The 17,160-nt window shown below is 39.6% G+C and overlaps 1 protein-coding gene across 7 annotated transcripts in view; it reads right to left on the minus strand.

Annotated features, from left to right (window-relative positions):
* Positions 1 to 17,160, minus strand: part of LOC118233205 (ankyrin repeat and IBR domain-containing protein 1-like) — a 252,676-nt gene that overhangs the window by 117,255 nt on the left and 118,261 nt on the right. For all 7 annotated transcript variants that reach the window (XM_035428618.1, XM_035428620.1, XM_035428621.1 and 4 more), the window contains exons 12-14: positions 11,695 to 11,829; positions 10,080 to 10,166; positions 9,927 to 9,993 (exon numbers count right to left, since the gene is read on the minus strand). In XM_035428618.1, the coding sequence (XP_035284509.1) occupies positions 9,927 to 9,993; positions 10,080 to 10,166; positions 11,695 to 11,829 (289 nt within the window). The remainder of the gene's footprint in view (positions 1 to 9,926; positions 9,994 to 10,079; positions 10,167 to 11,694; positions 11,830 to 17,160) is intronic.

Raw genomic sequence — 17,160 nt, forward strand, 5'->3', positions numbered from 1 at the left:
TACATTAAAAACACAAACAATAGTTGTTCAAAGCTGCATTAAAAAGTAGTGACAGTCTATTTGTCCTTGTTTAAAATGGATATTGCAGTGGGAATTGTAGAGTTTTTGTGAGTTTTCTTTTTGGCCAGAGGTGCTCTGAAGCGGTGGCCTGATGGGAGTAGCTGAAAGGAGTGGTGAAGGGGGTGTGAAGGGTCCCTAGTGACAGAGTCTGCCTTTCTTTTTACTGCGTGACTATAAAAGTCAGAGAGTTGGGACTAAGTGGAGCCAGTGATTTTGGTTGCCTGCTTGATGATTCTTGTAAGTTTTTTCTTACTTTTCTCTGTGAGGAAGTTGTACCAGGATGCAATGTTGAATATGAGGACTGATTTGATGAGTCACTGGTATACTGCTGTCTGACATTAAAACACTTCAGCCTCCTCAGGAGAAACATGTGCTGTTGGGCCTTTTTGTAGACTCCGTCTGCATGTTGTGTGACGGACAGGTGCTGGTCGATCTCAGTGCCCAGGTACTTAAAGATCTCGACCTGTACCACCACTTGGCCCTGTGTGTATAAGCATACAGTACATGGACATGCCAAACATATGTGTGGATGGGTTTGTAAGAGTGAAGATTCACTGAATAAGCGTCAATATGTCCAATTTGTATTGGTATGTATGTATTTGGCTGCCCAGCCTTTCTATTTCATGAATGATTGTATGTTTCTTGGTATAAATGTTTGTTCATAAATGTGAATGTAATATGCTGCAATTGAAATTTGCCCATGGGGATAAAGAAGTATTCTATGTATGTATGTAGAATATGGATTTTACATGCAGTATTTATTGTAAGTATGAAATATACAAGAACTTGTACATTTAGTAAAATGTTTAGAAAAATGTTGACAAGCAAGTACATACATGTTTTTTGGAGGAATATGCTTCCTGTAGGTATTCACCAGCAGTTTTGCACATGAATTTAAATGTGGCAATTAGAAATATTTCACACTCTGATCTGACACAAAGTTTGAATGACACTGTAAAATGATAAGATTAAATAAAACAGGGCCAAGTGACTTTTGACAATTAAGGAAACATTGAGTAGCACTGCTTTAGAATACAGCTTTCATTTTGGTGAGGCAAGATAGCTTATACTGTTTGTATTACAGTAACTTGGCGTCATTTTGATATCAATACTTTTAATGGCAGGCCTAGATTTCGTCAGTTTGAATGAATGAGTTATAGACAGTGTATGTCGTGTATGCGTGAGTAACTTGGCATTTTTGTACGTTGAAAATGTGTTTTTTATGAGATCACACTATACTGTACAGTACCTAAATGTGTAATCATTAACTCTCGTATGTTTTTCTGTACTCTACAGTATGTGATGTTTTCTTGTATGGGGATGGGACGACATTAAAACAATATTCAACCGCCCACCACGTTTTGGCAATGTTCCAGCTGAGATCACATCTGGTACATACATTAAACACAAACCACTAAGCAAACCAATGAATGCTTACATTACAGTGTGAAATATCCTCATTATAAAATACCACTAACCTATTTAAAGACACTCAATTTCAAAAATAACATATATAACCAAAATATTTTCAGCAGTAATACTCACATTAGGACAATGAATTCTTATCTGTGTTCAGTAGATAGACACAGAGACAGAATGAATGCTGTCGCTCCCCAGTTCCAACTTAGCCCAGAAAAGGGTATATCAGCTAGGTCTATCAACAAACATATGCCTTAGCCATGCTCAGAATTTCCCAAGAATAATAGTATTTTCCAAGAGATGATGGAAGTCATTGATAAAATTTCACCACGCTGCTACCACTGACTGAATGCGTAATGCAGCTATAATGAGACAAAACTTTTGGTTACGCTGAGCTACAAAACGCTATTCCAAAAGTAAAATTGGACATATTATACATTGTTAGAAAGCTTACTCTGTCACCTGTTGGATAGATTAACTGTTGATCAAGCCAGATTGTACCACAAAGGATAAAAACACTGTAGACAACGTGTGGTATTACGCACAGCTCTTTGTTGGAAGGTACCCAGGCGTCACAAATGAGCGTATATTTCACAAACGGATTGTCCAAGACAATATATGATGACTCCGTTTGGAAAGGGACATTTCTACACGTAAAACTGATGTTAAGGCTGTATATTTATTCCATATTTAGTCGCAGATATTGACAGTAGAATGACATGGTATAATTTTTGAAAAATTCCTCTTGTTTATTTTAGTGTTCAGTGAACAGCGTTTTCCACAGCTGTACTGGCATACCTTCGGCTATTATTGGCTTTATCTTGTTGCTACAACGGAATACAAATTTCGACACAATTGTCCAGTGTGTCATGCATGGGGGGTGTAGTTACAGATGAGATTGCAGGGAGGGGGTGCTTGGTAAATGCATGACCAGTGCGAGAATGGTGGCGCTGCAAAACTCTGTATTCCATAGTTGTCCTGAATCTTCTACTAATAAAGCTAGAACACCAAGTTTGTGTTTTTAACTCATAATTTGGTTGCAGAAGCACAGAATGTCTGAAATGAGCAATCTAGGCACGCTGGCATGCTGACCACTAGGGGGTGTGCACTGTTTAAACTGAACAAAGGTAAACTGAAGTTGAAATCAAAAGCCAGTTAAAAATTCTGGGTTATTCATATAGGTTAATGCAGTTAAAATCAATATCATGTTTAATTTTAATATATTAAATTATTATATTTAATATAATAAATTATATATTATATATTATAATATAATTAAAAATAATATAATTCAATTATTAATACAATTATACATGAAAGCACTCTAAATAGATGCATATTTTGCGTATGCCTTTACACATGTTTCTAAACATATGAAGATTTAGATCTCACCAAAGAACAAATTCCGATAACATGAATGCCAAAATATTTGTAGAAATGTTTGTAAGCACAGTTAACAATCAAATTTGATTGTACACGTTTTGTGAATGAGGCCTATTGTTTCCATAATTTGTGCCAGCACTGTATGTAGACAGTAGTGTGAGCACATGAGCTAAACAATACTCACAGAAAACATAGGCTAGTTTGTTGAATTTTTTTCCTTCACTGTAGTGCTGATAAAATTCCAAGAAATAAACGCCAGGGTGTTGCTAGCCTTTATTGATTGTCATTTGAGACAAGCAGCCTATGATTTGTTTTTTAATGTTACGTGATCTATTGAATGAGAAAGTGTTTGTTTATGGTAAGCAGCACTGAACATTTCTGTCACACCCTCAATAAATGTCAAGTGTCAATTGTCCCCTTAGTTACTCAATCAACCAATTAATCAGATTTAATTGATAATTATATTCAGCTGATAATTAAATTAATCAGAGTGAAGTAGTCACCACAAAATTTCCACAAGCACACAATGCCACAACCAAAGGAAATTAAAGAAGAGATGAGAAAAAACATTGAAATATATCAGACTGGAAAAGGCTACAAAGCCATTTCAGAGGTTCTGGGACTCCACTGAAATACAGTGAGAGCCATTATCTCCAAAAGAAAAACACTGGGAGCTGTGGTGAATCTTCCCAGGAGATTCCCAGAAGAACATCCAAAGAACTGCAGGCCTTGCTTAGCCTCAGCTAAGGTCAGTGTTCATAAAAAAGAGGCTGTGTGACAATGGGATTTATACGAGAGTAGCAAGGCAGAAACCACATTGTTTGTCTCACATTTGCAAAAAAACAAACAAACAAACAAACAAAAAAAACACCTGGATGATCCCCAAGCATTGTGGGGATAATGTTCTATGGGTAGATGATAGTTAAATTATCATATTTTCTCATTTAGAACAAGCTGTTTGACCCTCACCAGTCTGGTTTTTTGGAAAGAGCCTCATCCCTCTCCTCTGTCCTGATCCTCCTAGACCAGTCAGCAGCATTCAACATTGTCAACCACCAACTACTCATCTCCATGTTGGCCGAGATGGGCATTTCTGGTACTGCCCTCTCTAGGTCACCTGGATGGGGTCTGTCTCTGAATCTCATCTTCTTGTTACAGGAGTCCTACAGGGATCTATACTGGGGCCTGTACTGCTATTCTCCATTTACATCAAATCTCTTAGCTCAGTTATTGATTCACATGACTTACCACTGTTATGCTGATGATATACAACTCTTATCATCTTTCCCGTCCTCTACCATACAAGTTAATGAGAGAGTATCGGCCTGCCTAGCTGACATCTTGACATGGATGTCCAGGCATCATCTGAAGCTCCAACTCAACAAGACTGAGCTGCTGTTCATCCCTCACAAGACCTCCCTACTAAGGAACCTCTCCATTACTGTCAATGGTACAGTGATGGCCTCTCACTCTGAAAAAGAGCCTGGGGGTGGTCCTGGATGACCAGATGGACTTCAAGGAGCACATCACAGCAACATCACGGTCCTCCAGATTCCTCCTGTACAAACAACATCAGGAGGATTCGGCTATATCTCACCACATACTCCATCCAGCTACTCGTCCAGGCTATGGTAATCTCCCGTCTACATTGCTCTCTCCTTGAACTCCCTCCTTGCAAGCCTGCCAGCTTATGCCATACAACCACTATAACTGATTCAGGACACTGCTGCCCCTCTTCAACCTTCCTAAGTTCTCACATGTCACTCCCCTGCTGAGGTCACTCCACTGGCTACCAGTCACTGGCAAGATCAGCTTCAAATTCCGGACCCTGGCCAACAATGCAGCTAACAGGACAGCCCCCGCCTACCTACAGGACATGATTCAACCCTACACGCCAGCTCCACCACTCCGCTCTGCTGCAGCAATGCGACTTGTACCCACTGCCATCCGGGTGAATGGCTCTCGCTCGTCCTGACCACGCAGCTTCTCCACCCTAGCTCCCCAGTAGTGGAATGAACTCCCCATTCCTCTATGAACCACTCTGTCATTGCCCATCTTTGCCATAGTCTGAAGATGCATCGCTTCAGACTGCACCTGGACTAGCTACTCTGCAGGGCATTCCCAATCTAAGATCACTCGAATCACTTGTATCCTTTGATCTTGTTTCTCTAGCATTTTCATGTCACACTTGTACCTCCATTCAGCACTTACATTGCACTTGTATCATTATCTTGATGTTGTAACTCGTCATACATCCTAGTTTGACTTACCATAACTTTCTGACCTAGCTTATGCTTACTGTATAAAATTAACTTAATGTGTTCATGGCTATGGATAACTGTTACATAATGTTATCAGTTTTGTAGTTGTTCCAAATGATTTTGTAGTTGCTCCCAAATGAGCCTGTGTCTGTTACTTTCAACATTCCAACACTATCTTCCACTTCCTTTCAGGATCGCCAGACCCCTCATGCCAGATACTCATAATTCTAAGATCCAAGCTATACATGACACTGGGGGGTAGGTGGCGGGTTTAACAACCTCCTTGCATGTAGTGGAACCGTGTGTCTACGGATGAGTCCTGGCCGCTTCCCGTAAAGGCCTTTACTATGTCGTAACACTTAGACTTAGCCCGGCGTGTATGTACAGCTGCAGTGTTTCTGCGCCGCAACTAAAAAAGGCGTCACACTAGTGTTGTCACGATACCAAAATTTTGACTTTGATACTGATACCAGGTTTGGTATCACGATACTCAATACTGAAATGATACTTGAAACTTAAACGATGCTGATTCGATACTCGGTACCTAACAATACTGAAATTACCTTAATAGATCAGAAACGTTATGTCCACAAGGGTTGACCTCATTTTCGAATTCACGGTTTATTAAAAACCTGGTTTATTAACAACCTTTAAGTTGAAGCCTGTTCAACATATTAATAAGCATAGGCCTATAGTGTTACAACACTAAATAATAGAAAAATATATGAAATATATTTCAAAAATTTAACAATTGTAAACTGAATAATCTTTAAAAAGGTCTTTCACTTTTAAATAAATCTAAAAACAGCATATTTTAATAATACAGCATCTTCCTATAATAAAATATTTCCAAATTAGAACACCTATTGCTGCTGAAGTTAACTGAGTCGAAGCTTGCGCTGTATCAACGAAGTGAATTCACAAGCACACGTCACCTCACTTGGCAACCTTAGTTGCTACTGCCATCTAGCGAAGATTCTGACAAATTACACTTTTCATCCTCTCAATCAGTATTGCGGGAGACACATTTCCCTGGCTTTTACATTTGACACAAAACTACCGAACGTCAGAAAATTCTAATAGTGAACCGTTTCTTTCTTTTTTTTTTTAAGTACCGAAAAAGTGCTGAAGTTTCGGTATACCGTGCAACAGTACGTCAGACACATATTCCAATCCATTGCTCAGCTTAGCAGAGAATGCACATTTCAGAGCGCCTCAGAGACAGATAGAATAATAACACATAAATACACATTTCAAATAATAAATACGACATTGAGAAAAAACTAAACAAACCTGCGACCTGCACGCAGAGCAGCCTACTGTTTTATTTATTTATTTATTTATTTATTTAGTCCAAGACAATATACGACCACTTATTCGCAAAAGGGACATCTCGCGTAAAACGCGTAAAACCACCGGGTTTATCTTGTTGCTACGGAATATTACATTACAGGCATTTGGCAGACGCTCTTATCCAGAGCAACGTACAACAAAGTGTATAACCATAACCAGGAACAAGTGTGTCGAAAACCCTAGAGGGCAGTAGCCTACCGTTCCAAGTGCAGGGAACAACCGCATAGTTCAACTTGGACCCTGTAGGTTAAACTGAACACAAACAAGAACAGCAACAACGCAGTCTATGCAAAAATTCAAGCAATAGTTAAGACGAGTGCATTAAGTCACCTACGAAACAGCTACCTAGTTACAACCCTAAGCTTACAGTCAATTTAGAGATTAAATTGAGAATACGATTTCTCTCAGCATAATGGTGGATTTAGAGACTAAACGAACTCACCCGATATTGTCTTCAAATGGATCCATGCCAAAGAAAAGTAATGATTCATCCTCTCAAAAAAAAAAAAAGCTTTTACTAACAAACTTTTAGTAGCAAAAAATGAAATACCAACTCGCCATCCATGCTACCTGCGCGCAGTACCGTATTATTTATCCAGACACTGGCAGACTACAGCATAAACAGCGACATAAACCCCATCCAACTAGAACCTCTGGCACTTGAAAGATTGGCATGGCAGGGCACCTGTGCCAGGGTGGCTGAACAAATACATCACACCATGCAACAGAGGAGGACTGAAAGACGTGCCCAACGACATCAGAGGGCTGCCGGCATTACCCCAACATCTGGGCTCCCTTGCCCCACCTGTGGACGAGTGTGTGGCTCACGCATCGGCCTCCACAGCCACATGAAGTGGCACCAGCATCAACGACGCTGAACCCCCCCCCCCCCCTCGGAGCAAGCGTCAACATTGGACACGATGGACAGCTAAGAAGGTTCAGGATTTCAGGCAATCATTGACTGCAAAGGATTTGCAATCAAGTATTAAAAATGACAATTTAATTTTATGATTATGTTAGTTTGTCCGATTACTTTTGAGCCCCTAAAATTGGGGGGGGGGGGGGGGGGGGGGGTATGTACAGTCCCCTCCAAAAGTATTGGAACAGCAAGGCCAATTGTTTTTGCAATACACTGAATACATTTGGGGTTGAGATAAAAAGATGAACATGAGACAAGAGTTCAGAATTTCAGCTTTTATTTCCTGGTATTTACACCTAGATGTGTTAAACTACTTAGAACATAGGACCTTTGGTGTCAGACCACCCAATTTTTAGGTGAGCAAAAGTATTGGAACAGAGAGTATTTAAGTAAATGAAAGCAAATAACACTTAATATTTGGTAGCATATCTCTTGCTTGCAATAACTGCATCAAGCCTGCGACCCATTGACATCACCAAACTGTTGCATTCTTCTTTTGTGATGCTTTTCCAGGCTTTTACTGCAGCCTCTTTCAGTTGTTGTTTGTTTCGGGGGGGGTTTCCCTTCAATCTCCTCTTCAGGAGGTGAAATGCATGCTCAATTGGGTTAAGGTCTGGTGATTGACTAGGCCAGTCTAAAACCTTCCACTTTTTCTCCCTAATGAAATCCTTTGTTGTGTTGGCAGTGTGTTTTGAGTCATTTTCTTGCTTTATGATGAAGTTCCTCCCAATTAGTTTCGACGCATTTCTCCGTAAGTTCTGAATTCATCCTGCTGCGTTACATCATCAATAAAGATTAGTGAGCCCACTCCAGAAGCAGCTATGCAAGGCCAAGCCATGACACTTCCTCCACCATGCTTCACAGATGAGCTTGTATGTTTTGGATCATGAGCAGATCCCTTCTTTCTCCACACTTTGGCCTTTCTATCACTTTGGTAGAGGTTAATCTTGGTCTCATCAGTCCATAGAACTTTTGTGGCTCATCTCTGTACTTCTTTGCAAATTGTAATATCGTCTTCCGATTCTTACTACTGATGAGTGGTTTGCATCTTGTGGTATAGCCTCTATTTTGCTGCTCTCTAAGTCTTCTTCAAACAGTTGATTGAGATACCTCCACCCCTGTCCTGTGGAGATTGTTTGTGATGTCACTGACTGATGTTTTGAGGTTTTTCTTCACAGCTTTCACAATGTTTCTGTCATCAACTGCTGTTGTTTTCCTTGGTCGACCTGTTCGATATCTGTTGCTCAGTACGCCAGCGGTTTCTTTCTTTTTCAGGACTTTCCAGGTTGTCGTACAAGCTATCCCCAATGCTTGTGCAATGGCTCTGATCGATTTCCCCTCTTTTCTAAGCTTGCTTTTCTCCCAAAGACAGCTCTCTGGTCTTCATGTTAGTTTATCTTTTATAACACAAATGCTGTTTTCACAGGAAAAACCCAAGGCTAAAACCAAGAGTAGACATTCAGACCTATTTATTGTTTAACCAATCAATCTAACAGGACACATCTGGGAAACAAGAAACACCTGTCAGTCACATGTTCCAATACTTTTGCTCACCTAAAAATTGGGTTGTCTGATACAAAAGGTGATATGTTCTAAGTTGTTTAACAAATCTAGATAAAAATACCAGGAAATGAAAGCTGAAATTCGGATCTGTCATCTCATGTACATCTTTTTTCCTCAAACTCAATTGTCTTCAGTGTATAGCAAAAACAAAGGAATGGACCTTGCTGTTCCAATAATTTTGGAGGGGACTGTATAAAAATGGTTGTAATTCCTACATTGTTCATACAATATTTTTGACAAACCCCTTTAATTAAAGCTGAAAGTCTACACTTAAATCACATCTTGATTGTTTCAGTTCAAATCCATTGTGGTGGTGTACAGAGCCAAAATGATGAAAATTGTGTCACTGTCCAAATACTTATGGACCTGACTGTATGTACTTTCCCCCCCCCGTTTATTACACATGTAAATGTAATGAGCCTTTTTCCAATAAACTGGTGTTAGCCAAGAGCAGATGGGCTCCCTCCTCTGAGTCATGTTCTGCTCAAGGCTTCTTCCCATTACCAGACAGGGAATTCTTCCTTGCCACTATAGTTATAGCCATGCTCTTGTGGGGTTCAGGCCCAGATCTCTGTGAAGCTGCTTGGTGCCAATGCCCTTTATAGAAGGTGATGTACTAATTCAGGAACTGTGTGATCCTAACAAGAGAGCATGGACACAAAACCCTGAGGAATGTCTCCAGCACCTTCTTGAATCTATGCTGTGAAGAATTCAGGGTGTTATGGAGGCAAAAGTGGGTCCTGCCCGGTACTAAATAGGTAATAATAAGGTAGCCAGTGAGTGAGTGTGTGTGTGTGTGTCTGTGTGGGTGATATGTGAGTAATACATATACACAATATACACATATCAAATGGATATAACTAATGGATCTAAGATAATAAAATTAACCATTAGCAGAAATTACTTCTCAGATGCCCAGTTAAAGCAGAACAGTTGCAGTGGGATAACTGAGAAGGTAAGTTACTTACTTCCACTGAAGGCTTTGCTCAGCTGTTCCATCTTTTCTTTGGCAGTTTTCAGAAGACGTTGCTCTAGCTGTGTGAAGAGCAGACAGAATTAACTGGTTCCTTAGGGTCTGAGTATGCAGTGAATGCACTCACCAGAGTTTCCCTGGCCCTCACCTGGTAGCTGTGCTCATGGTTTTTGTAGCGTGTGTAGTAGTGCATGAAGCGGTCCAGTTCCTGAAAGCTCTTGTGCTTCTTTTCAGCCTGAAATAATACATAACACTGTCAAAATGGTTCATTAGGACTCAATGGTCGACTACAGAGAACTAAAATCTGTATGCATAACAAGATGCTCACTTTTCTTGCAAGATTTTCACTCTAGTGACAATTACATTCACTCTAATATCCCCAATACACGATCCTCCGTCGACAAACAAAGATTACAAAGCTACTAAAATCTATGAAAATATTTGTTGATTTCATCAGTTCCTTTTAGGGCTGTCAAAAAATATTCGAAGTTCGAAAACTATTCGAAAATCTTTCTTTTTTTAAAGTTCGAACCTAAATTTGAGCATTCGAATATTAGTTTTGGATCCTGCGCATTGTAATTAACATGCAGGCTTTAATTTCAGGCGGCGAATCATGTTCATGCATGCAAAGTTCATTTCCTGTGCTAACATTACTTCCTCTGTCAACAAAAAATGTTCTGCCCTGGACCCAGAGAAAGTGGATTGTCTGGTTTTCCTTGCCAATAGCCTCCGGTGATACTTTCAGCTCCATAGACACCTAACATTACTGGTCAGCTAGTCTCGCGAGCCAGTCTGTTTTTTCACTTCGTTCAACAGATCTGGTCAGCTAACAATTTAGGCTAAATAATGTTCCCATGGCAGGCTATGTTTCCTTTCTTTTCTGAAGATTTAGATAAAATTGAATGATGAAAGAAGTTAAACTAAACAGAGTAAGTAATTTATGTTGTTTTAGGCTACAGGTATTAGCTGTTTGAATAGTTTTTGTGTTAAGAAATAAACAATAAACAATCATTTCCCTATGATTAATAAATGCCGATTTGTGGCAAATTACACCACGAGAAAGTGCTTTATTCATTTGCGCATTAGGCTATAGAAACTGCAGGGGGCTCATTTAAAAAATGAACTTGTGTGCATACATAAAGTGAAGACCTGACGTAGAGCCACGACTATTTCCGCGGTCAAATCGAGTCATGTTGAAATTTTATAAATCAGTACTTTGACGTGATTTTCTATGCACGCGCCACACAGTTGATCTAAAATAGGCTACGTTTTATAAATGAGGCCCCAGATATAGTAGCCTAGTATTAAAGTTCACTGATGTCCTCTATTTTACTGCCCGCTTGTGGAAAATATTAGTAGGCCAGTTTAGAGGGAGCGTCACGAGCATATTGCACCCGACAATAAGCAGCTTATTTTTGTGAATTATAGGCAAATGATATTCGAATATATTCAAACTCTAACTAATTACAAAAGCTAATATTCGAACTCAATTTCATGGCACTTTTGACAGCCTTAGTTCATTTAAATGATGTGCTGCTTGCTTGGAGTGAACGCTTGCTGACATGAATAACAAAATTGCACTGTGTGCACGTTTGTGATCATGAGCACTACAACAACATATGAGTGGGTGTGGCTGAGTATGATAGCAGTCTAAAGGTGTGTGTATAAGGTGTGTGTATGTGTCTGACAGCAGTTCTAATGTTTTTTTTTGGCTGCAGTGTAATAGTGTGTGTGCATGTGTGTTTGACAGCATTGTACAGCACCTCCACTGTCATCTCCTTGGATTGTTCTTCCACCTGCTGGATGACCTCATAGCGGGTACAGCGATAGTACCCCCCTGTGGAGGAGCTGTGTTTCTTCCACTCCTCCAGACAGATCCAGCAGAAGTCATATTTGCACTGTGGAACACAGAGACTCAATCACAGACTCAGAACAGAGAATCAGTGACACGATCAGTGAGTAGAGTGGAGATTAACTTGGTCCATCATAGGCCCGATTCATACTTGCCTTTTGGGGCTGAAGAATCAAAGGCCCTGTTCAGACCTGGCATTAAATTGTGTCTTGGGTGATCCGATCACAAGTGGACAGCTCTAACCACAGGTGTGAATGCACCCAAGACGCATTGAGGACGCATTGAGATCCGATCACTCAGGCCGTGTTCACACCTGTACTTTGTATCTGGATATATCCAGATTGTGTCCAGATTCAGTCGAGAAGGATGTCAGTTCACACCTGGCATTAGAATGTGTCTCCGCGGGTGCTTCTCAATACCAAGAACGCAAAGAACAGACTTGTGTTCTTGGGGAGAACGTTCTTGCTAGTCGTTCTTGGAAGAATGAACTAGGCAAGCTCACAAGGACAGAGAACGCTGTTATATGTTTTTGAGATACCATGCGTGCTTGTGACGTGTGGTTACGCTATCTGACAGTCACTGTCCTCGGTGTATTCTAGTTTCTTTCAACGGCTGCTTTACATTGGTTTGGGGGTATAGTTTTATTTAAATTGTAAACTAGCGTTAATTGTAGGCTACTTAAAAAATCAAAGTGAAAAAAACGTCTCTTATCCTCTGTTCTCTAGCTAGTTAATAGTTAAAATGCAGCTATTTTAACACCTATTTATCGCCTCATTTTCGCTTGTGGAACATTTTAGTCACATTTATTAGTGAAATAAAAACTAAAAATGTTTAATTCGGCTAGGCTAACACGTAATAGGCTACTATCCTCTGGCTATGAGTTGGTCTCTAAGGTTACAGATTAAACAGAATTAGAGCCGAATGAAATGTTTTTAGTTATATGTTGTATGGTAAAAATGAGCTGAAATTCCATTATTATAACATATATTTCTCGCATCATTTTCATTCTTAGAAGGATTTTCGTAACATTTATTAGTGAGAAGAGAAACCAAAAAAAAATTGTGACCGTTCAGTGTCTCGTCTGCCATTGCGCAATGAACGCTGGGATATTTGTGTTGTCAAGTTCATACAAGTTACCAACCGATGCACCCTCGGTAAAATGGGCGTGTCAAGAATTTTAACCGTTCTTGGCGAAATGCGAACTTGTGTATTGGCACAGTACTTGGGCCGCAAAAGATGACGTTTCACAAGGACACAAGAACACAAGTACAGATAAGAATGCGTATTGAGAAACACCCCACATGTGTCTCGAGTGACCACTTGTGATCGGATCTCACTTCCCCGCTCAATATGCAAATAAACACATACATCATTTCCGTTTGCAAAGATCAAATGCATTGTTGTTTTTAACCGGCAGGAGGTTAAGAACAACCGGTATATACTGTATATGTTTTTAACCGGTATATTTTTATACAGTCTATGGCAGCAATGCACTACCTGTGCCTAGTCTGCCGTTAATTAAAATAAGAAGTTTGCGAAGACCTTAAGCGCGTGGGCAAAATCAAAACAAAAACAGACTGGGTCTATTACTTATACTTATAGCGTGTTCCAGGCAAATCAAATCGCCCAAGATGTTTGACGCACTCGTAATATGTCTCTATGCGCTTCTCAAAATTTTCGAACATCGTGGACAGTCAGCTTACGCAATTTGAGAACCCACCAAAATTATACCGTTCTATCCGCTTCTCTTTTGCTCCAGAAAACGATGTCAGATAGGTCTATCAGCAAACATATGGCTTAGCTATGCCCAGAAGTCCTCAATAATAATAGTATTTTCCAAGAAATTACAAAAAATCATTGACAACTTTTCTTTAGGTGCAGCTAGAACCACAGAGTGAATGCGTAAGTGAATGCGATGATAAGAACATTTTCGGTTACACTGACCTATGGAACGCTATTCCAAAAGCAAAATTAGACATGTTATACATCGTTAGAAAGCTAATACTCTCACCTACTGAATAAATGAATTGTCAATCAAGCCAGATTTGACAATACATTTTACAAGAAAGTATTTTATTATGTTCTCTATTTTTGTTATTTTGCAAGACATTCTAATAGAGATGTTACATAGCTACCTACCTTGGTAATTGGAGTACTAACAGCTCCAACTTGTGGACTATCTTGAGCCAGTATAATGTGAGGTGTGTTGCACCAGGTGCTTGATTTTTACATAATAATACCCAGTGACTCTTTGTTGAGTGGTTAATTGAAAAAAAAAACTAATTGGGTGTATTGCATCAGGCACTGTCAAGAACATAGAGGAACAGAAAAATAAAGAAAAATGATAATACATAGTCTAACAAAAAAAGTTGTATAAAATTGATCTTTGGCAATGAAAAGTCAGGGGGGCGGGAGCCCTCACCAATATTCTTTCAGGGGGCTCAGAATTCCTAGCAACGGCCCTGACAATTGCCATTGTGATATAATGTGCATATAAAAATGGTTTCAAATGCTTTGACATGCAATATTTCTGAGAGCAGACCAAGTCTTAAATGTTAGACTATGTAACAGTTAGTACGATGATTAAAAGTATCTTATTGATATCAGCCTATTTACTTTAGGGGCTAGGCATACAGCAAATAGCTTGTTGGATAAATAGGTTTAAGCCTGCATGATGTTAACTAACATAATGGCAAGCTTGACCAGTACTAGCCAAGCAGTCCCTCAATATAGCCAATGGGAGCTGCAACGACCCAACATGGACAGGATAACTTCTGCCCAGAGCACTGCCAGATAGTGGTAAGCTATTATAGTGAAGACTGAGAAGTATTTCAGATAATGAAATTGCATTTCAAATGGCGTTTCCGCCAGTGGGTCTTCATGAGGACACGTGTTATGAAGGACCTGCTTAAACAAACCATTTTCAGAGTGCATGCAGAAAACATTACACATAAGCCTCAATGTTCTTGAGACTTTATGTCTACAAAAGCTGTTTTACAACAAAAGCAGCTTTTGTAGACATAAAATATTTAGCAAAACCTAAGTCTGAACAGAAGACTCAAGGTCTTGGAAGAAATCACTCATCTGAGTGAATATTTCTGAGAAGAGTGAAAGTGGTGAGCATTTAAATACTCTTAAAATATTTTTTATTATTCAGTACACTATAAATATATATAATGAATAGGGCAACTGGATAATAATAAAAATATTAGAGAATATTGAGGATTGAGAATATTTATATTTATTTAATGTTGATGGGGGTGGGGTGCTTGATGAAAACTTCACAAATGGACCTTAATCAATGTATTTGTAAATTAGATAGCTAAAGTATTTATTTTCTGTTATTTATCTTCCAGACCTGCTGCTGCCAGAAGTTGCAAGATGAGAGCAAGGAGAGAGGAGGGAAAGAAAAAGTGGGAGGGGGAGGGAGAGGGGGAGGGTGACAGGCAGGGGTAAAACAAGCCAATACTTCTTCCATGATCATATAATATAACGTTTATGGGATTTTACACCTCTGATAACCCATAATAACATTTGGTTACCAAGTTTCCTCTTGGAGTCTCCTAATGGCTTTTTTTTGGAAACCTGCCTGAACATAGCTCAAAGACACAATGCTGAATGCTCATTTTTGCTGGTATCGTCATGAAATTTAAACCAGGATTTTTCAAGCATTGTGGCTGTGTCTGCATCATGTTTCTTAGCCCACCAGGCACAGCCTCCAGCATCTGTATGCACACAAAAATGTTGAGAAAAAAACTTGCACTTCCACTCATAGAACTTGTTACTTTGTTTCAGCAATATAAAAAGGGGAGGTGATAAATAAACAGTTAATGAATGTTAAAAGACAAAATACTCAAAAGCTAAAGCAACTAGATGGTTAAACTCTAAAAGCCCGGGGCCAAAATAACCTAAATTCTGGAATTATGGGACAAAAAATGACAAAAGATGCTTGTAATTTTGGTCAATTCAAAATTCCAACTATAACGAGGCTTTTATTAGCCACAAAATTCAGCCACGCACTGGTGCAATGTATATTCCTTCCTGGGAACGTTCACACTAGGCAATCACCACACCTCTCAACAGAATACTTAAACCTTCACTTGTGGCTGTCTCGTTGAGATTCGTATGGAACGCTTGTGGAGGCACCATGGCGAGTCTCCTTTTGCACATCATATTAAAACCTCTTCAATTCTGAAAGTGGTCCTCAATGTGTTACTTCACCTTTCCCGACTTGGTTCCACATGGTAGAAGATTCCCAACAATGGTAACTGCCAATTGTCAACCTTAACATAGCCTATGGTGTTATTTGTATAGGCCTATGCATTTTAACAATAGCCTCTTGGCAAATTGTGGGGAGAAACAAAGAATGTATACAGATTCTGGAATGTGCTGGGATCAAAGTTCTCCTCCTTGTCAGTTGATTCAATCAGATGTTTGCTGCCCCCTGCCATCAGTGTTCAGCACTCCTTCCCCCATTTAGGTTACATCAGTTACAACAGGCACAATGCGTACAACATATTGGTAAATTGTAAATGGTAAATGGACTGCATTTATATAGCGCTTTTATCCAAAGCGCGTTACAACTGATGCCACTCATTCACCCATTCACAAACACACTCACACACCAACGGTGAAAGGCTGCCATGCAAGGTACCAATCAGCTCGTTGGGAGCAATTAGGGGTGAGGTGTCTTGCTCAGGGACACTTCAACACGTCCAGGGCGGGGGATCGAACCGGCAACCCTCTGACTCAGGGCTGGACTGGGACAAAAAATAGGCCCTGCCATTTTTGGCTCAGACCGGCCCACCGCAATCGGTCGGACACCGCCCATCAGAACAACATCCTCGCAGACCGTTCAATATGTATATGATGCATATCTAACCATTTGCCAAACCCCCTACAGAGCGGAGTGTTATGGACAAGTCAAGTATACCAATGCAAGTGGAGCAGTGTACTCACTCACTCTTGATCCTGGTGATCAGAGGTGGCTGTGGAGTAAACAATACCCATACTCAAAAAGTAATTATTAAAGAAAAACTCTGTTAGATGTTGTATGAATAATTCAAATGATTTAATACAATTTTATGTAAAAAAAAACACATTCACTGTACATTGATTGCCATTCAAAGGCAAAGAATAAAGGCCTTATATAAAACAAATACAATACAGACTCTCTACAGTAGACAACGTAGAATGGAACATGTTAAATGCTAAGGCAACTTCGCTTTCACTCGGTTTCGTTTTCTCCATTTAACTCAAATGCATTAGAATCGTTGTCATTTAGAAATGAGATTGCATTGATAAATAATCGTGATTTTTTTTACAACTAATCGTGCAGCCCTATTCCATACATTTATTTATTATATCCTTGCAAACT

The sequence above is a fragment of the Anguilla anguilla genome, chromosome 8 (assembly GCF_013347855.1).
Source record: "Anguilla anguilla isolate fAngAng1 chromosome 8, fAngAng1.pri, whole genome shotgun sequence".
In the NCBI taxonomy this organism is placed as follows: domain Eukaryota; kingdom Metazoa; phylum Chordata; class Actinopteri; order Anguilliformes; family Anguillidae; genus Anguilla; species Anguilla anguilla.